This window comes from Erythrolamprus reginae, chromosome 1 (genome assembly GCF_031021105.1).
Source record: "Erythrolamprus reginae isolate rEryReg1 chromosome 1, rEryReg1.hap1, whole genome shotgun sequence".
NCBI classification, from domain to species: Eukaryota; Metazoa; Chordata; class Lepidosauria; order Squamata; family Dipsadidae; genus Erythrolamprus; species Erythrolamprus reginae.
In genome coordinates, this window is record NC_091950.1 from 23,609,958 (window position 1) to 23,631,974 (window position 22,017).

The 22,017-nt window shown below is 43.4% G+C and overlaps 1 protein-coding gene across 1 annotated transcript in view; it reads left to right on the forward strand.

The window, feature by feature from the left end:
• Positions 1-20,434, forward strand: part of UNC13A (unc-13 homolog A) — a 251,953-nt gene extending 231,519 nt beyond the window's left edge. Inside the window, exons 41-47 of the mRNA XM_070736771.1 lie at positions 4,282-4,338; positions 5,661-5,741; positions 7,547-7,694; positions 9,862-9,918; positions 15,691-15,783; positions 17,578-17,737; positions 20,119-20,434. Coding sequence (XP_070592872.1) covers positions 4,282-4,338; positions 5,661-5,741; positions 7,547-7,694; positions 9,862-9,918; positions 15,691-15,783; positions 17,578-17,737; positions 20,119-20,410 — 888 coding nt within the window. The 3' untranslated portion in view covers positions 20,411-20,434. The remainder of the gene's footprint in view (positions 1-4,281; positions 4,339-5,660; positions 5,742-7,546; positions 7,695-9,861; positions 9,919-15,690; positions 15,784-17,577; positions 17,738-20,118) is intronic.
• Positions 20,435-22,017: the final 1,583 nt, after the last annotated feature.

A 22,017-nucleotide genomic window follows, 5' to 3' on the forward strand; every position in this document is an offset into this window, starting at 1 on the left:
ATTCAAAGTCTTTGTTTAAAACCTCCTATCCATATTCAGAAAATAGTGGCACACTAATGTCAAGAGATAAAGGATAAAATTGGTTCCTTAAACCATTGTTTAAACCAAACCTCATGATTCTTGACAAATGTATCTTTTTCTTATATGTATACTGAGAGCCTATGCACCAAAGACAAATTCCTTGTGTGTGCAGTCACACTTGGCCAATAAGTCCACAAGTCCCTGGAGTCCATGGTGTCCATGGTGAGGGGCGGCATACAAATCAAATCAATCAATGAATCTATTCTATTCTATCTATTCTATGTTCTGTTATATTCCATTCTATTCTATTCTATGTCCTATTCTATGTTCTATTCTGTTCTGTTCTATTCTATTCTACCAAAGTCACCATTTTGTTCGAAAGACCAAAACACATGCACCTCCTACCCACTACCTCTTCAAGTTGGCCCCATTCACACCAGGAGTTTGTCTGATATTGCAAAAGGATATCAGGAGGGGAGCTTCTGAAATACTGAAGACTTTGTGGCTGGCAATGATTCAAAACACAATTTGGATAGCCACTCACCAATGAACCCACAAGATACAGTATTGAGAATCTCTTATTAGGAAATTTTGATTTATAAATTATTATTATTATTATTATTTATTTATTTATTTATTTATTTATTTTGTCCAATACACAATGTGGGTTTTAGTGGGTATATGTCTATATACACATAGTAAAATACACGATGAAGGTGATAGAGGAGATACTCATAGTAAAATATATCTAAGAAAGAATAGAAGAGAAGGTATAGTAATAGAACATATCAATAAAAGAATAGAAGAAGAGATATAGGTATAGGAGATATAGGAGAGCAATAGACAGGGGACGGAAGGCACTCTAGTGCACTTGTACTCGCCCCTTACTGACCTCTTAGGAATCTGGATAGGTCAACCGTAGATAATCTAAGGGTAAAGTGTTGGGGGTTTGGGGATGACACTATGTTCCGAAGCCCTTTCTCTACTAGGCATTTTGTGATTTAACGCAGAATGTATGGATATTCTACCAGTGCAAACAGGCTGCCTTCAAGAAGCTGTGTATGGCATTATCACTAATGTTACAAATGTAAGGAATTGAATTCATTTATTTATTTATTAGTTAAGCTTATATGCTGCCCACTTCCAAAGGACTCTGAATATGTATGTAGGAGGGAGGATATAATTTATGTTACACAGGTCAACAAAATATATATATATATATATATATATATATTGTAATCATCGCAGTTAACCTTGTACTTTTCTGAATCATTTTTTTTGTTCTGATTTCAAAAATGTATATAGTTTTTTTGTAGCAGGTATAGTTTCCACGGAACAGCATTATTATTATAAGGTATAGGAACTATACTGCTGACATGAAAAAAACAGTAAGGTTCTGGATATTTCTTGGGAATTCATTCAGGTGGTAGGAGCCAGGACTATTCTATACCATTCTATTAATTATGGCGCATTGAATTGTGCATGTAATAATAATAATAATAATTTATTAGATTTCTATACCGCCCCACTCCGAAGACTCTGGGCAGCTCACAATAGCAGTAGTCAGTAAATGGTTTACAAAGAAGAAGAAGAAAAACCCTAAAGATTTGTCATAATCATGTGAGAAAAGAACAAAACTTGTTTGCATCATATCTGAATTATTCCATTACTGAATAATGTGTAGTAGTGATTGCTGGGGGCCAGGGTTGTCACCTCAATCCACCTGGTTGTTGATGCTCCCGAAGCGAAGAAAATTGGTGAAACAGGATTGTAGAATCCATGCAGTTTGTTCCTCTGTGGGCTTAGCTATTTTTTCTTTCATCATCATTTCTACCAATTCACCCATCATAGGCATTAAGTTGATCCGCCAACGATCTCCTCTATTTGCCTGTTTAAACGCTGGGGTCACATTGGATAACTTCCAAAGAGCTGGATGTGAGGGACACATTAGATATCTTTTTTTAGAATGTCAGTAGTTTTGCATTTAGGTGCCAAAAGGCATCTGTTTATCTCCCAATACATTTAATTTGATCTTCGAAGTGGTTTAGCCCAGGGGTAGGCAAAGTCGGCTCTTCTATGACATATGAACTTCAACTCCCAGAATTCCTGAACTGACATGATGGGCTCAAGAATTCTGGGAGTTGAAGTCCACAAGTCATAGAAGAGCCGACTTTGCCTACCCCTGGTTTAGCCAATAATACCATGACATCAGAGCAGTGAAAACCCAAAGTTAATTTGCGTAGATGGTATCAGGATACACTGTATGTATAGTGTGTGGGGGGGAAGAGAGAGAGAGGGGGGGGAGAGAGAGAGAGAGAAATGGTCAATCAAAGCAATTGTGGCATTTTATTGTCATTCTAGATCTAGAGCATTGTTTCCCAACCTTGGCAACTTGAAGATATTTGGACTTCAACTCCCAGAATTCCCCAGCCAGCGAATGCTGGCTGGGGAATTCTGGGAGTTGAAGTCCAGATAGCTTCAAGTTGCCAAGGTTGGGAAACACTGTTCTAGAGTAGTGTTTCTCCACACCTTGTGTTGGCTAAATAAATCTGGGAGTTGAAGTCTACACCTCTTAAAGTTGTTGAAGTTGAGAAACACTGTTCTGCAGTAATCATAATGATGATGGTGCTCTCTAGGTACTGCATAAGGTCAATAGCAGAAGATAAACCATGCTTCCCTCCCATGCAGCTTCTAGATGGACTTTTCAAGATTGGTAGCTAGAGGAATATTAGCTTCAAATTCTGAAATGTAGACCTAATAAATCTGGGAGGTGCCATGTAATTGGGTTAAATAATGTTCACAAATGACCTTGGCTCCTTAACCACATCCATCGTATATCTTGATGTAGTCTAACAGTATTTTCTTACATTTTGTGAAAGAAAATGTGGGCACCATCTTTTAGATCATGAACAGGAACTCTGGTTCAATGTCATAAGATTAAAATCAAAGGCGTTTTTAATTCAGACAGAGAAGTTCAGAGGTTTCTGTTTTTTCCCCACTCAGGTAAAAATTGTGAATAATGTTAAGTCAGGAAATGTTATGTTAAGGAATCTGCATTTTCATTTAAAATGTTATTTAAAGACTATGAAGACCTAATAAAAGGAACAACAGGTTTTCTGAAAACTGGAAGGTACGTATTTACATATCTAATTGTCTTTGTTAGGTTTTCAAATAAATAATATTCTTCTTAGAAATGAAAGTAGATTGTTCAGAGACAAAACGATTATCCAATGATAAAAAAATATATTTGTTTGTTTGTTTGTTTGGTTGGTTGGTTGGTTATTTAATTATTTTATTATTTTATTTGGTTGGTTGGTTGGTTGGTTGTTTATTATTTATTTATTTATTTATTTATTTATTTATTTATTTATTAGATTTGTATGCCGTCCCTCTCCATAGACTCGGGGCGGCTAACAACAATAATAAAAAACAGCATATAACAAATCTAATATTTAAAATAACTAAAAACCCTTATTAAAAGCCAAACATACACACAAACAAACATACCATGTATAAATTGTATAGGCCTAGGGGGAAGGAATATCTCAATTCCCCCATGCCTGACGACAGAGGTGGGTTTTAAGGAGCTTACGAAAGGCGAGGAGGGTGGGGGCAATTCTGATCTCTGGGGGGAGCTGGTTCCAGAGGGCCAGGGCCACCACAGAGAAGGCTGTTCCCCTGGATCCCATCAAACGACATTGTTTAGTTGACGGGACCCGGAGAGGGCCCACTCTGTGGGACCTAACTGGTCGCTGGGATTCGTGCGGCAGAAGGCGGTCCCGGAGATATTCTGATCCGATGGAATGAAGGGCTTTATAGGTCATAACCAACACTTTGAATTTTGACCGGAAACTGATCGGCAACCAATGCAGACTGCGGAGTGTTGGTGTGACATGGGCAAATTTAGGGAAGCCCATGATTGCTCTCGCAGCTGCCAACAATAGCCCAAATTATCATGACCATTAAATCCTTTGGTGACACGACTTATCTATAATGTAATTTACTTCACAATCCCTTACTAAGAAGCCATAATATAAATCCCACATGTGGTAGAATAAATCAACAATACCATATATTATACAGTAATGGCATTCCTACACATTTTTGAGAAATCAAGCTTTCCTGAATAGAAGGACACTTGGTTTTCTTACTCTAAATTCCGAAGAGAGATCTCTACTTCCATGTGATATTAGTGGGTATGAAATGTCTCCTCCCTTTTATTATATATCCTTTCTTCTTTTCATTCCTCCTGCTCTTCAGGGTACACAGATGATCTTCAATGCAGCCAAGGAATTAGGGCAGCTCTCAAAACTGAAGGTAAGCAATGCAAGGAAAGATTAGCAGTGCCCTATGTTGTTCCTTAGTAAAGTCACAATTAGCCAGGCCGAAGACCAGTTTTTAATGCTACTATAGGGACAGTTACATCATAGAAATTGTAAGAATCCAACTATCCACCCGTCTTAAAGCTACCAAGGTTAAGAAACACCGCTCTATACACTACAGACTGTGAGACAGTGCATGAGGTCAAATAACCCACTAGATCAGTGGTTCTCAACCTGAGGGTCGTGACCCCTTTGGGGGTCGAATGACCATTTCACAGCGGTCACCTAAGACCATGGGAAAAGACAAATTCCCCATGGAGTTAGGAACTAAAGCTTCTATTCTGGCACCTTGGAACATATTTTTCCAATCCAACCAATCAGGCTCTTACACTGGGGGGGGCGGTGTCCCTCTGACCTTCCTGCCAATCAGCTTAAAGCTCTATTGGGGGAATTGGCACTAGACTTATGGTTGGGGGTCACCACAACATGAGGAACTGTATTAAGGGGTCGCGGCATTAGACAGGTTGAGAACCACTGCACTAGATCAAAATGTAATTTTGAGGCTTGTGACCTCTTACAACCTGATCAGTCTTCCTTTCCCATTCAAATCACCCAAGTGCCCTTCTTGAAGGTCTAAATAGAATCAGTAATGGGCTGCTGGCCCTATGCAGGGGGAGGCACACACGGGACGGGAGGACGCAGTGGGGATAGTAAGTTTATGGACTATTTATTGAATACTTAATAGCTTTTTTTATTGCCCTTCCTTCTCTAGTACCTTAGTATGATCCTTAATTACTTTAAAAATAGGAAATAATTAAATAGTATGTTTTACCCATAAACGCTTTAATCCTTTTAATCATTATCTAGAACTGAACTTTAGCAATTCAAGAAATTTGAGCTACTTGCCTAATCTGTTATCATACTGAATCTTGTGAGTTCAGTACAAAACCTTCAAATGTTACTGTGCTCCTCAACAAATGATGCTGTCTGTCATGTGTCCTTTTTGTGGCTATTCAAATAATGTGACTTCATCAACTGAAAAAGAGTCCAAGCACCTATTTGAAAACTTATCTTAGTCGGTAAACCACCCCCACCCAGTCACATGAGCTTTAAGCCACCCCCAGTCACATGATTGCCAAGCCACTCCCACCTGGTCACATGGCCAGCAAGCCACATCCACAAAATAAGCCACGCCTACATTGCGGCAGTAAAATTTTTGACAGTCCATCACTGCTCAGAATGAAGATAAAGAGTGGCTCCTGGTGAGAGATGTATAGAAAACAGAAGTTACAGGTATCTTGTCTTCTTCCCTGCCAGGATCACATGGTACGTGAGGAAGCTAAGAGTTTGACACCCAAACAGTGTGCTGTGGTGGAACTTGCTTTGGATACCATCAAGGTAAACTATTCTGTGTTCTCCCCACCCTTCATCCCAGCTAAATTCTAAATCAGGGTATCTCAAGCTTGGGAATGAGCTAGGAAATTCTGACAGTTGACATTCACCCATCTTAAATTCAATTCAATTCCATTCCATTTATTAGATTTGTATGCCACCCCTCTCCGAAGACTCGGAGCGGCTCACAACAGTAATACAAAATACAAGTGCAATGTTAAAAGCAAAAAGTTTTAAACCCCTTAATTAAAAACAATCATACAACCCAAACAAGCCAAGGGGAATCAATTTCTCCATGCCTGGTGACAAAGGTAGGTTTTTAGGAGTTTGAGAAAGGCAAGGAGGCTGGGGGCAGTCCTAATATCCGTGGGGGAGTTGATTCCAGAGCGTCGAGGCCACCACAGAGAAGGCTCTTCCCCTGGGTCCCGCCAAACTGCATTGTTTTGTTGATGGGACCCGAACAAGGCCAACTCTGTGGGACCTAATCGGTCGCTGGGATTCGTGCAGCAGAAGGCGGTTCCAGATGTATTCTGGTCCAATGCCATGAAGGGCTTTATAGGTCATATCCAACACTTTGAATTGTGACCGGAAATTGATCAGCAGCCAATGTAGATTGCGGAGTGTTGGTGTGACATGGGCATACCTGATTGCTCTCGCAGCCGCATTCTGCACAATCTGAAGTTTGCGAACACTTTTCAAAGGTAGCCCCATGTAGATACGGTAGTCGAGATACAGTAGTCGAGCCTCGAGGTGATGAGGGCATGAGTGACTGTGAGCAGTGACTCCCGGTCCAGATAGGGCCGCAACTGATGCACCAGGTGAACCTAGGTGAAAGCCCTCCTCACCACAGCTGAAAGATGGTTCTCTAATGTTAGCTGTGGATTGAGGAGGACGCTCAAGTTGCGAGCCCTCTCCGAGGGAGTCAGTGATCCCCCCCTCCCCCGAGTAATGGAGGGACAGATGGAATTGTCCTTGGGAGGCAAAACCCTCAGCCACTCCGTCTTGTCAGGGTTGAGTTTGAGCCTGTTGACACCTATCCAGACCCCAACAGCCTCCAGGCAACGGCACATCACTTCCACTGCTTTGTTGACTGGACATGGGGTGAAGATGTATATCTGGGTATCATCGGCATACTGATGATACCTCACCCCATGCCCCTGGATGATCTCGCTCAGCGGTTTCATATAGATATTGAATAGCAGGGGGGAGAGGACCGACCCCTGAGGCACCCCACAAGGGAGAGACCTAGAGGTCGACCTCTAACCCCCCACTAACACCCACTGTGACCGACTGGAGAGGTAGGAGGAGAACCACTGTAAAACAGTGCCTCCCACTCTCAACCCCTCCAGCCGGCGCATAAGGATACCATGGTCGATGGTATCGAAAGCTGCTGAGAGGTCAAAAAGCACCAAGATAGAGGATAAACCCCTGTCCCAGGCCCACCAGAAATCATCCATCAGCGCGACCAAAGCAATTTCCATGCTGTAGCCGGGCCTCAATTCTGATTGTTGAGGGCCTAGATAACCAGCTTCTTCCAAGGACCGCTGGAGCTGGAGCGCCACCACCTTCTCAACAACCTTCCCCATAAAGGGAAGGTTGGAGACTGGACGATAGTTATTAAGTACGGCTGGGTCCAGGGAGGGCTTCTTGAGGAGGGGGCGCACGATACTTCCATCCACCCACCACTCATTTTCAAAAGCATCCCTCCACCCACAGTCTCCGGTCCAAGCATACCCAATGGTTGAAAGTACAAGATGGGTTGTTAAATTGGATATTTCCTGCTTTTCCCCTCCTTCTTTTCCCCCTGTCAGCAATACTTCCATGCAGGAGGAGTTGGTCTTAAAAAAACCTTCTTGGAGAAAAGCCCAGATCTGCAGTCCCTGCGCTACGCCCTCTCGCTCTACACACAAGCCACAGACTTGCTCATCAAAACCTTCGTCCAGACCCAGTCCGCTCAGGGTAAGCTGCCCAGGGGGGTCCACGTATGCTTCCTAAGAAACTTGGGGGAGTGGGGGTAGAAGGAGTGAGTGTAAGTGGATGGTTTTCCAAGGAGACTGAACATGTTGCTCTTGGGGTACTTTCATCTTCAGGAGTCCTTCTTGGGTTCTTTATGTGTCTAGGTGGGACCTCCACAGTCAGGAGCAGTCCACATGAGTCACTCTCCCTCTTCTGAATGAGAAAACATTAAGGAATGGGAGTTACCTTCATAGATTTTATTTTATTTTATTTATTTATTATTTATTTATTTATTTATTTATTTATTTATTTTAATTTTTTTATTTATTTATTTAATTGATTTGATTTGATTTGATTTGATTTGATTTGTATGCCGCCCCTCTCTGTAGACTTGAGGCGGTGTTTGCGGCTGGGAGCGGGTAACATGGAGGCTGCCATGCTGGGGGCGGGGTGATCGATCTCGCGAGAGGAAGCGAGATCGCCAGCAATGACCAAAGTGGCGCGCTGCGCACCGGTTGGCTGGGGAGCGGGCCGGCGAAGGAGGCATATAAGGAACCTCCTCCCCGCGATGCCCCCTCTTTGTTTGGCTCCTGCCAAAGACCCCCGCCCGCCCTCCCTCTGTTACAGGATGCATATAATGGGTCGCCGAGTAGGAATTTTTTGCGGTCAAGGAAAATTGGCTTCACCCTGGCCGTTTTTTCGCCTACTCCACTCTGTGCATGGGAGGGTGGTTGGCGGTGTTCTTCCGAGATGTTGCTCTTGGGGTGCTTTCATCTTCAAGAGTCCTTCTTTATGTGGCTAAGTGGGGGACCTCCACAGTCAGGAGCAGTCCACCTGAGTCACTCTCCCTCTTCTGAATGAGAAAACATTAAGGAATGGACGTGACCTTCATAGATTTGCTTAGGAGATTCCCATGAAGGCTCCTGCTATTGTTTTGAAGCAGACTACAGTGTATATTGTAATGGGGAAAGGCAAGCCTATTGATAACCACTTATTAGGATATTTCAGCAGCTGTTCCTAAATCTTTTGGACAACCAAGAGGAGGCTGGCCTCAGGCTCCATAGGCCACTAGGAAGCACCTGATTTGCTTCTGCAGAAAATGCAAACATCTGTCCAGGGCAGAGGTTGGCCCTTGCCACCCCAAAATCATCCAGCCCATGGTCCTAAAAAGAAATATACTGCTCAGAAAATAAATAAATAAAGGGAACACTTACACAACAGAATATAACTCCAAGTAAATCAAACTTCTGTGAAATCAAACTGTCCACCTAGGAAGCAACACTGATTGACAGTCAATTTCACATGTTGTCAGGACATTCCAATTTGTACAGAGCAAAGTATTCAATGAGAATATTTCATTCATTCAGGTCTAGGATGTGTCCTTTGAGTGTTCCCTTTATTTTTTTGAGCAGTGTATATCCACTCGGCCCATGAGAGATCAACATTTTGGTGATGGCTTCACTAGCTGACTTGGTGTAGTGACAGATTTTTTTAAAAGATTTTTTTTTTTGAAAAAAAAAGGCTGTCACGGGATTTAGCATCTTGGACATTCGTTCAGCCCAATATTTTTGAACCCTGGCAACTTTAAGACGTGGACTTCAACTCCTTCAATTCTCCAGCCAGCATGGAGGGGTGGGGGTGGGGTCATAAAATTGCCAAAATCTGGTTTAACCTAAAGTTGCTTTGGAGATTGAAGTGGCTAACGAATTTAGTACAATAACGAAGTGACTCTGATTTAGCCTTGTTTCTGCCGTCTTCTCTAGCATTCAAATTGGCAATTGCCCTAACCTGCCTTTTGCTTCTCCAGCTGCCCTCTAAAAGCAGATGTGCGGGCTGATCTTTCTTTTCTTTTTCTCTCCACCATCTGCCCATTTTCATCCCTCCCTCCCCAACCTTCTCTGGTCCTCCTGCGCATTTCTTGTCCTTGTTGTTCCACCCACCATCTTCTTTCTTCCTTCTCCTTTTCCTTCCAATATTGTATCATTTCCTTCCTTCCTTCCTCCCTCCTTCCTTCCCTCCTCCCTCCCTCCTTCCTTCCTTCCCTCCTTCCTTCCTTCCTCCTTCCTTCCTTCCCTCCTTCCTTCCTTCCTTCTTTCCTCCCTCCCTCCCTCCTTACTCCCTCCCTCCCTCCTTCCTTCCTTCCCTCCTTCCTTCCTTTTCTCATTACAAGTCCATGGTGGAAAAGGGATTAGATTTACTCTTAGTGAAGAAACCTATCCTGAGAAGGGTACGTGTCATACCATTGTCCTGACACTCCTTCCCATCCTCAAATGCACCCCTCATCCCACCACACTGGCCAAGGCTAGTCAGAAGCACAGGGTGCCATCCTGGTGGAGGTCCGGGAGAGAAAGGCGCAACCTCGCAGCCAAATCCAAGGCCCTGTTCCTTTTCTCTTCCCGCTAAGGATGCTCTGAACTAGCCTTGTGCCAAGTGTTGGTGCCCTCAGGCTGAGCCTCTTTTTTGCAAGTGCACCGAATGCATCAGAATGACACCGGTCTGCAAGCACATCATGGAGGGGGGGGGGGGGGCGGCAAGGGGGGGGGGCATTGATTTGACACCATGGGGGTTTGCTCCACCAGTTTGCCCATCCCCCCCTGCTTGCCTTTAGCACATGGAAATGACCTGTTGGGTTTTAAGCCTTGTGGATCCACTGAGTCTGAGCATGTGATGTAGGAATTGGGGTGGTATGGGATGGCTGGGGAGGGAGTTGTATGTATTTGGGAGTTTTTTAAACCTTTTAATGGCAACAAAAGGCATGGGTTTTTAAAGATCTTAAGCATGCAGGGGGCAAAAGCTGCGGATCGAGGCAATCACCAAAGACTGTCCATCGTCTTCAGTTCGTGATTCCTATCGTTATTCAAAAATGCATTTAGACCAACTTTTAAGGACCAGGTTTAAAGTAACCTCCCTATTCTGCTAACGTCTGTCATCAGGTCCAACAAAATAAACACAATACAAATTAAAATTACAAATTCAAAATGACAAAACTTAAGCTTTAACTCAAGTTTAGAAACTTGAAACTTTCATCTATATTGATAGTAAAGATCTTAAAAACTGTAGAATAATTGGGTCAACAGATAAGTTGACACTATTTACGACATCTTATAAATTTATAGACATGAATTTATCTCTTCTTTCTTTCTTCTTTTTTTATTTTTTATTTTTCCTCTTCTTTTTCCTTCCCCCTTTACTCTCTTTTTCTTTCTCTCTAGCCTTATTTTCTTCTATATATGTAAGCATGTATTTTGATTTATAACTGTATACTCTAAATCAGTGTTTCCCAACCTTGGCAACTTGAAGATATCTGGACTTCGACTCCCAGAATTCCACAGCCAGCAAATGCTGGCTGGGGAATTCTGGGAGTCGAAGTCCAGATATCTTCAACTTGCCAAGGTTGGGAAACACTGCTCTAAATTCATATACTTTTGCACCAATATTCGAATAGTCCTTTTGCTTTATGTATCCACTCCCCTATATATCTTCAATAAATATTATATTTTCTTTAAAAATAAAATAAAATTACAAATGCAAAAAGAACACTGCCGATGAAAAAGGAACATGACAAATATAAAAAAGAACATCACAAATGAACGAATGGATCCCATTACAATAAACTCCCAATATTTAGAAGTATTTAGTTGGAGAACAAAAGCCAAAGGCAAGTGCTACCGGCAGTCTTGAAATATGTGAAGATTTAGGATAGAAACATAGAAGTCTGACGGCAGAAAAAGACCTCATGATCCATCTAGTCTGCCCTTATACTATTTTCTGTATTTTATCTTAGGATGGATATATGTTTATCCCAGGCATGTTTAAATTCAGTTACTGTGGATTTATCTACCACGTCTGCTGGAAGTTTGTTCCAAGGATCTACTACTGTTTCAGTAAAATAATATTTTCTCATGTTGCTTTTGATCTTCCCCCAACTAACTTCAGATTGTGTCCCCTTGTTCTTGTGTTCACTTTCCTATTAAAAACACTTCCCTCCTGGACCTTATTTAACTCTTTAACATATTTAAATGTTTCGATCATGTCCCCCCTTTTCCTTCTGTCCTCCAGACTATACAGATTGAGTTCATTAAGTCTTTCCTGATACGTTTTATGCTTAAGACCTTCCACCATTCTTGTAGCCCGTCTTTGGACCCGTTCAATTTTGTCAATATCTTTTGTAGGTGAGGTCTCCAGAGCTGAACACAGTATTCCAAATGTGGTCTCACCAGCATTCTATATAGCGGGATCATAATCTCCCTCTTCCTGCTTGTTATACCTCTAGCTATGCAGCCAAGCATCCTTGAGTGAGAGTTGTGTCTGGTATGTGAGAAGAAGCCCTACATTAGCTTTATTCATTAATAAAGAGAATCTCCATGCACAGAATAATAATAATAATAATAAATTTATTGTCATTGTCAAAAACAACGAATTGTCATTGGCAACGAAAGTCATGTGACACCCAGAGACCAGTCCCACCATACATAAAATCAGAATAGGTAAATTTAAAAATAGAATAAAAAATAAATTAAAAAATAGAATAAATGTCCCACCCACTACAAATTCCCCACCCTGAACTACTCAACCATCTACATGACAAACCGAGTAATATTGTCCAACAGTTCACTGATGGTGACCCTTTAGTTCGTTGTTAAGTGTGAGTATAGCTCTGGGATAAAAACTATTCAGGAAACGTGTGGTCCGAGTTCTAGTTGTTCTGTATCTTCTGCCAGAAGGCAACAGTTCAAAAAGATTGTAAGCAGGATGAGAAGAGTCTTTGAGAATGGTATGCACCTTCCTAGAGCAGCGAGATGTGAAGATGTCATCCAGGGCGGGTAGCTGGAGCCCAATGATGTTCTGAGCAGTTTTAATAATTCTCTGTAGAGCTTTTTTGTTCGCTACAGAGCTGCTCCCATACCAAGCTAGACTGCCTTATGTCAAGACACTCTCAATGGTGCTGCGATAGTAGGACAACAGTAGATGCTGAGATAAATTTATCTTCCTGAGCATTCTCAGGAAGTACAACCTCTTTTGTGCCTTCTTCACTGTTTCTTCGCTGTTTCTGAGTGGTCTAACACATGGCAACTCCAAATCTCAACTAGCAAATGCTCTGTCCTACACATTGGGAAGAAGAATCTGAACTCCAAATACAAACTGAATAATCAAATTATCACAGATAATCCCCACTTGGTTAAAGACCTTGGTATACTAATAACAAAAGATTTAAGTGCCAAAGCCCACTGCAACAATATAGCCAAGAAGGCTTCAAGAGTTGTAAACCTAATCCTACGTAGCTTCTGCTCTGGCAATCTCACACTACTTACCAGAGCTTACAAAACTTTTGCCAGACCCATCCTCGAATACAGCTCATCTGTTTGGAACCCATATCGCATCTCAGACAATAACACCCTTGAAAATGTCCAAAGATACTTCACCAGAAGAGCTGTTCACTCCTCCACTCGAAATAGAATACCCTATGAGACTAGACTTTCAATCCTGGGCCTAGAAAGTTTAGAACTAAGACGCCTTAAACAAGATCTAAGTATTGCCCACAAGATCATATGCTGCAACGTCCTGCCTGTCGGCAACTACTTCAGCTTCAACCACAACAACACAAGAGCACACAACAGATTTAAACTTAATATTAACCACTCCAAACTTGACTGTAAAAAATATGACTTCAGTAACCGAGTTGTCGAAGCGTGGAACTCATTACCGGACTCCATAGTGTCATCCCCAAACCCCCAACACTTTACCCTTAGATTATCTACGGATGACCTATTCAGATTCCTAAGAGGTCAGTAAGGGGCGAGTACAAGTGCACTAGAGTGCCTTCCGTCCCCTGTCCTATTGCTCTCCTATATCTCCTATACCTTTCTTCTATTCATATATCTCTTCTTCTATTCTTTCACTGATATAGTTTATTCCTATATCTTCTTTTCTATTATTTCTTAGATATATTTTACTATGAGTATCTCCTCTATAACCTTCATCATGTATTTTACTATGTGTATATTGATATATACTCACTAAAACCCTCATTGTGTATTGGACAAAATAAATAAATAAAATAAAAAATAAAAAATATTAACATTCGTAGTCTATGAGAGGTCTTCTGAGATATAAGTGCCCAGAAGCCTTTTATCTCTACGTATATACTTAAAGATACATAACCAGAGCATACAAAACATTTGTTAGACCAATTCTAGAGTACAGCTCACCTGTCTGGAACCCCCATTGCATATCAGATATTAATAAAATTGAGAGAGTCCAGAAATATTTCACAAGAAGAGTCCTTCACTCTCTCTCTCTGGCTTCAACCCCTCACCCGGCTTCATTCTAAATGAGGAGTAGAACTTCTTCAGGGCGGTCGCAACAAAATACCTTATTCCACCAGACTTAAAAGTACTACGATTAGACAATAGATATATTATTATTATTTATTAGATTTGTATGCCGCCCCTCTCCGAAGACTCGGAAATAAACAAACAAACAAACTTTAAGGACAAATCATAGCACAAGATTATTGCCCTGTCCCCTCTGTTGCAGGTCTCAATGAGCCTTACAGGATAGAGTTTTCTGACTCGACCCCAGGACTGACTTAAAATCAGATTGTGTGTTCACATTCACCCCGGCAGAGAAAATCATTTTGGTTACGGTTAGGAACTTCCTGATGGAAGGGGAGATGAAATACAGTGTTTCCCCTTCGCTCTGAGATCCGCAGCCTTAGCCCCCTTCCCTGAGGGTCTGACCCCTGGGAAAGCTGTAGAAGCCCCCTCTGTTCCCCTTTTCCCCAACTCCGTGGCTGCCCTGCTGCCACCAGCTCACCTTTTCCTTTCCGCTCTGGTACTGCTGCTCCCGTCTTGGACTGAAACCTTGCCCGTGCTATCTAACCAGGCTGCTGGCCCCGTGCACCTGTGCAGACTGACTCTTCCCACCCTTCCTGCCTTCTCCTTTCGGCCTTTGCTGCATGCGAAGCTCCTTTGGGGAGGAAGCCTGTCTGAACCAGGAACCCATCTCCTGCTTCTTGTGCTCTGGGGCTGGAACTGCGGGGTGGGGGGCAGGACAACTGCAGAGGGGAAGGTCCTGCAGGCCGTGATGGAAAAAGTAGGTTGATGCTGCTGTTTGGTTCATGGCCCAGAAGGAAACCTCTGAGATTTGGGGCCATATAGAGAATATAATGATGGGGGGAGGGGGGAGATGGAAACAGAGAAGGGGAGAGAGAAGATGGATAGATAGATAGATAGATAGATAGATAGATAGATAGATAGATAGATAGATAGATAGATAGATGATAGATAGATAGATTATAGATAGATACTTAGGCAGGCAGGCATAGACAGACAGTGAAGAGAATATTTGTAGGTCAGAGTTGAACTATGGGGCCCTTAATGCTCGAGGTTAGTTGGTTGCTGACTGGTTGGTTGTCTGGCTGGCCAGCCGGGTGGGTGGGTGAGTGAATGGATGAATGAATGGGAGGATGGATGGATGGATGGATGATGGGTGGGTGGGTGGGTGGGTGGAAAGAAGGAAACCAGGAGATTCCCTTAGTCACGAAAGCGGCAGTCATGACACTGAGCTACTCATGCTCTCTCAGTCTACAATATCAGGCTTGGGTGATAAGTCAGGTGGTTAATTTCTGCCACAGCTAATGTTCAATATCATCACTGCCTTGATCTGAACACAACAGAAGACCCTACACTTGCAGTAAAATGCTAGGAAGAAAAAACAGATAGATAGACAAGATAGATTTGGGGATCTCACCATGGCATTTGTGAGAGGGGAAGCCTTGCCCAGATCTATCTAGTAGAGGGAAGGGCTCATTGTTAAGAGCCTCAAAGTCAGAGGTGCCTCTAAAAGGAGAACCACTCCAAGGAAATCAGCACCCCAAATCCCTGCATGCTATGGATGGACAGGGTGCCTGGTCTGGCAAAGACTAATGGTCATCTCCTCTGCTCTCTTCTTGTCTGGCCCTTGTGGGACCTCTTGCCTTCCTCCTTTTGCCACTCAGGCTCTGGAGTAGATGACCCTGTGGGAGAAGTCTCTGTCCATGTTGAGCTGTTCACCCATCCTGGAACCAGCGATCACAAAGTCACAGTCAAAGGTCAGTGGTCATCACCAGGAGACCAGCGTATCACAAAGTGGCAGAAAACCACACTGCCTGGGGCTTCTAGAACCAATGCATTCTGGGAAACCACTCAATCTTATTCTTTATTTACATTTTTGGGAGTCACATCTGCTGGCTTGTTATTATTATGACATTTTATTTTTATTCACACTTCCCAGAATCTTCAGGGAGCTTAAAAACTGGAAATTATTGAAACATTCACATATAGATGATGGCAAGTCGGAAAAGAGGCCATAAGCTGTAACTTTTTAGCTTCACTAGGAATACACAGAAACTCAGTTTGTCAAGGCTGTATGCAATTGTGTTTGGTTATTAGGGAAGGCAGCACATTATTATCCTACATTGATTCATTAACAGTCTGGATTATTCAATTGGTTTATATTGCAGGGCTCATTTCTACTTGGGAGGGGGGATTAGAATATAATAGATTCTGTTCTGTTCTGTTCTTCTGCTCCCTTTGTGCTTGCGATATCTATTTTGCCTGTGACTGCACCCAAACACACACATTTGTCTTTGTGTAAACGTTTATTGTGCAGATATGGAAAAAACAAAGGCAAGTGGAGAAATATATACTGTATGTCTTAAGTGAACGTAAGGGTGATTGGTTTATCATATAGAGATGTCTTAAAGATATACATACCCTGTTTCCACGAAAATAAGACACTGTCTTATATTAATGTTTGCTCCAAAAGTTGTGCTACGTCTTATTTTCAGGGGGTGCCTTATATTTCTCAAATAATCGCTCTCTCTCTTTCACTCTTGTTTTCTTTCTCTGTCTATTGCTTTCTTTCTCTCTCAGTCTTTCTATCTCTCTTGCTTTCTTTCTCTCTCTTGTTCTCTCTCTTGCTATCTCTCTCTCCCCGCCCCTCTTTCTCTCTCTCTCTCTTTCTCTCTCCCTCTCTCTCTTTCCATCTTGCTATGTTTGTTGCTCTCTATCTCTGTCAGCGAGGGGGCTGCGAGAGCGCTTTCTCCGAGCGCTTCGGGGATGCCTGCCCTGCCTCTACTGCAGCCCCCTTGCTAAAAGCTCGGGACAAAAGCGCTCCCAGCGAAGGGGCTGCGAGAGGGGCAGGGCGGGCATTCCCGAAGCAGCGGAGAAAACCCTCTTGCAGCCCCCTGGCTGGGAGCGCGGATGAGGAGGAGAAGACACGGCCGCCACCGCCGTGGGAGAAGTCGCGCCCCAAGGCGGGAGGCGGAGAAAGCCGGAGAGGGGGCGGATCGAGCGGGCGGGGGGCAGCGTGGGGAGGCGGGGGCGGCCGCGGCTCCCTTTCCTTCCACCCACGGGCTGGCAGGGGGATGGGGAGCGCGCGGGGCGCCTCCACACTTTCGTCGCTCCCCAACTTCAATGTACCGTATGTTTTTCCACCGTACCGTATGTAAACTTGACTACGCCTTATTTTTGGGGGGTGCCTTATATTAGCAAATTCTGCAACACCTCTGACCTGCCTTACTTTCGGGGTACGTCTTATTTTCGGGGAAACACGGTGCATACATACATGCATGCATGCATGCATGCATACATACATGAATCCATTTTAATAATGCAAATGGCCTGCACTATTTAGGATTTAGGCCCTATGTAACTTTCTAAAAACAGTTGAATTAACAAATGTCAAGGTGTTAGATGCATAGCCTATTGTAGTTTAGAAAATCCAGACTATTGCAGATTGGCAGTTCCGTACTTCTTCTGCTCCAATAAATGCTGCATTATTTCCTTTGAGGCAAGGTCAACACAGCCACATTCATTTCTCCTCTCTCCCCTTTCTGCTTTAGTGGTGGCTGCCAATGATCTCAAGTGGCAAACATCGGGCATCTTCCGGCCTTTCATTGAAGTCAACATCATTGGGCCACATCTCAGTGACAAAAAAAGGAAATTTGCTACCAAGTCCAAGAACAACAGCTGGTCCCCCAAATACAATGAAAGCATCCAGTTGTGAGTGTGTCTGATTTCCCTATCTTGAATATGTTCTGTCGGGCTCTCTGGTAGAATCCTCCCAAAAATTCACAGGTACAAATTTCAGACACACACACATTTGAAAATTCAAAACAATGTTCTTTATAGTGAAAATTCACTTAAACCAAGCCCTCTTTTGGTATACCAAAGAGCACTCGTCTCCAAACAAACTGGTAATTGGTACAAGTCCCTTATCAGTTCTGTGATACTTAGCTTGCAGCTGTGAGGCAATTCACAGTCCTTCTTCTTTCACAAAGTGAAACACACTTTGCTCTGGTTTACTTTCAAAGCGGGGGGAAATCAGCACACAAAAGGTCAAAGTCAGTAAAGCAGTCACGAAACACAATGATCAAATAATCCTCCACAATGGCCAAACCCACAGGCTGCTATTTATAGCAGCCTCACTAATTACCACAGCCCCACCCAACCACAGGTGGCCTCATTTTCTTTGATAATAATCTCTCAGTTGTCGCTGCCTATGCATCACTCTCCGCATGCGTGGCTGTATCATTAACTCTTGTTCCGAATCCAAGGAGGAGCTAGATAATTGATCTCCTTCTGAGCTGTCTGCCACACTCTCCTCCTCCCTGTCACTCATGTCTTCTTGGTCAGAGGAGCCTTCATCATCAGATTCCACCGGGAGCAAAACAGGCCTGCGGCATGTGGATGTCTCCCCCACATCCACAGTCCTTGGGGCAGGAGCAGGGCCAGAGCTAACCGCAACAGAATAGAGGCAACACTGGGGGGGTTTTCTCTGCAAAATTTGGCCTGGCCTGAGAATCCTATTGGCAAGGAAGGGACACGGTAAAGAAAGCGTGTTATCTGCACTTTGTATCTCCTGCTCTGTGCTGTGTGCTATTGTTCAGTGCAAATAAATAAATAAATAACCCCTACTCCGTGGCAAAAATAAGCACGTTCACCAGGGTTATATGCCCCCCTGGCATTGCTTCATGCCGAGGGGAATCTCCCCCCCACACACACTATTTGAGAAGCAAATGGTCTAAGGAGATGAAATTGCAACAGGCAGTTTTGTCCAATAGTGGGTTACTAACAGTACAGATCAGGAAGCCGCACCAGTAGCAAAAATTGAGCTGTGTGCACAGCTTTGCATCCCTGGCGTACACACGCGTCCGAGTGAGATTTTGCCTCTGTGCATACGCAAAAAGCAAAATCTCACGAGGGGAGATTTCTGTGACTTTTTGCTTCTGCACATGCGCGGATGCATGAAATTGCCGAAATCTCTCACACGTACATCCCCTCGTGAGATTTTGCTCCTGGAGCATGCGCAAAAGCAAAATCTCGCTCGGACATGCACACGCACACCGGAGATGCAAAGCTGCATGCGCAGTGCACCAGTAGTGGCGGGAGCGGCAACCCCTGCCTGGCTTTATCTAGTCATAGTTTATGGCTAACAATTTGTAAACCAGCTGTGCAAAATGACAAAAAAAACATGGATCAACCTAGTGGGCCAAAGAGAGCCCTGAGCTAATGTGGCCTCCAGATTTCAACCCATGCCCTTTTCATAAGATGCAAGCAAGGGTTTTCAGTTAGTTAGTTAGTTAGTTAGTTAGTTAGTTAGTTAGTTAGTTAGTTAGTTAGTTAGTTAGTTAGTTAGATTTCTATGCCGCTCTTCTCGAGTCGATTCAGGGCGGCGTACAACATTATAAATGCCACAATATATATAAAGAAATCTAAATTACTTTAAAAGAATTATACGAATTACTAAAAACCCTATATACAGGGTGAAAAACCCTATATACAGTCATACACATTCATCCAATTCAATCATTCATAATATCGGCTGGAGACAATCTAATCACTCACAGCCTCCATGCCCGTCGGCAGAAGTAGGACTTGAGAACTATACGAAAGACCAGGAGGGAGGGGACGGTGCATATCTCTGGAGGGAGTTTGTTCCAGAGGGCTGGGGCCACCACAAAGAAGGCTCTTCCCCTAGGCCCCGCCGGACGACATTGTCTGGCCGACGGGACCTGGAGAAGGCCGACTCTGTGGAACCTAACCCGGCCACTGGGAAGCATGAGGCAGAAGACGGTCCCGAAGGTAGTCTAGTCTTAAGCCATGTAGGGCTTTGTAGGTCATAGCCAGCACTTTGAAATGCGCCCAGAGACCAATTGGCAGCCAGTGCAGCTCGCAGAGTGATGTTGAAATGTGGGCAGATCTGGGTAGCCCCACTATAGCTCGCGCGGCTGCATTTTGCACCATTTGTAGTCTCCGAACACTCTTCAAAGGCAGCCCCATGTAGAGAGCATTGCAGTAACTGAACCTTGGGGTGATAAGGGCGTTGCCAATGACCTTCTTCTTTTCCTGTTTCCCCACTCTTCCTCCTCCTCCTCCTCCAGCACCCTCGGCACTGAGACAGGCCCAGAGTGCTACGAGCTGCAGGTCTGCGTCAAAGACTACTGCTTCGCGCGGGAAGACCGGACGGTGGGCATCGCCATCCTGCAGCTGAAGGACATCGTGCAGCGGGGCAGCTGCGCTTGCTGGCTGCCGCTGGGCCGGCGCATTCACATGGATGACACGGGCCTCACGGTGCTGCGCATCCTCTCGCAGAGAAACAACGACGAGGTGGCCAAGGAGTTCGTCAAGTTGAAGTCGGATACGCGCTCGGCCGAGGAGGGCAGCAGCAGCTAAGACCAATCTGCCTCCCCCCTGACTCCCCCCTCCCTTCCCCTTGTCCCCTTCCATAGCTAGAATTGCCTTCCCTTCTTCTCTTCCTGGTCCCATCCCTCTTTTATACAGCCATGTCAAAGCCATAGAGTTTTCAGAGCTGTCCTTTCTGTCCCTCGCCCGGGTCCTTCCTGCTCCTCGCTCTTTTATTTGGGAGGTTTGCTCCCGCTGCCAAGGATCACATGTCACGCATTACCTTCTCAAACACATGTGCATTGCCAAAGTCCCCCCATGAAGCAGAGAGAGGGCAAAGAATTTGTTCTTGGAAAGGATCCTAACAAAAATCAAAGATGCTGCCAACTGCATTTCGTCATAAGCTCCTGTCATTATTATTTTTATTTTTATTTTTATTATTTTTATTATTTTTATTTATTTATATTTATTTATGCATTTATGTATTTATTTGTTTATTTATTTGTTTGTTTGTTTGTTTACTTACTTACTTATTAGATTTGTATGCCGCCCCTCTCCGCAGACTTCCCTTTTTTTCCTGTTATATTTTTTTTTGCCTTAAAAGCATCAAAATCTGCCTTCCATTTAATCAGGGTGTTTGTCAACCAAACCAGAGCCTGGAAGGAGTTGGGCGGCCTATAAGCGTGATTAATAAATAAATAAATAAAATATTACCAGCGTGGATTGGCATCTGCTAACTAAGGCAGATATTTATCAAGCTTGGTAACGGTAAAACGACTGGACTTCAATTCCCAGAATTCCCCAGCCAGCATGCTTGGCTGGGGAATTCTGGGAGTTGAAGTCGACTCATTGTAAGTTGCCACGGTTGAGAAAAATTGCTCCGAGGTCTCAATCATAGAAGCATATTTCCCACTCTATGCTGCCTCATTTGTGAACTGAAAATACTGGGGATTGAAGTAGCAGTAAATAAAATAAATAAAATCGAAATCCCTGTGTCAAGTGGAAATAAGGATGTCTTACAAATGTATATTGCTCAAAAAAAATAAAGGGAACACTCAGATAATACATCCTAGATCTGAATGAATGAAATATTCGCATTGAATACTTTGTTCTGTACAAAGTTGAATGTGCACAACAGCAGGTGAAATTGACTGTCAACCAGTGTTGCTTCCTAAGTGGACAGTTTGATTTCACAGAATTTGATTTACTTGGAGTTATATTGTGTTGTTTAAGTGTTTCCTTAATTTTTTTTGAGCAGTGTATAATACTGGGAAAGGTAGGGTAGCTTTCTTTGTCTTCACCCTATTTGAACAGGGCTAAAGAAATTCCATCAGAATTTTCCCTGAAATTCTTGCACCAAGTTGCATCAAGGTTGGCAGTGCCCCATAGGCCAATCTGAAGTTCACCCAAACTATTCAAAATTACACACTCAGAGAGGCAAGGATAGAGAATGGCAGCTATGGATCAGCACAAAACTCTTTTATTGCTGTAGCCTTCAAAGGAAGCCCAGCAATTAGATAATGTTAGGAAAAACTTCAGAAGAGAAGGATTTAGGGGTAGTGATTTCTGACAGTCTCAAAATGGGTAAACAGTGCAGCCAGGCAGTAGGGAAAGCAAGTAGGATGCTTGGCTGCATAGCTAGAGGTATAACAAGCAGG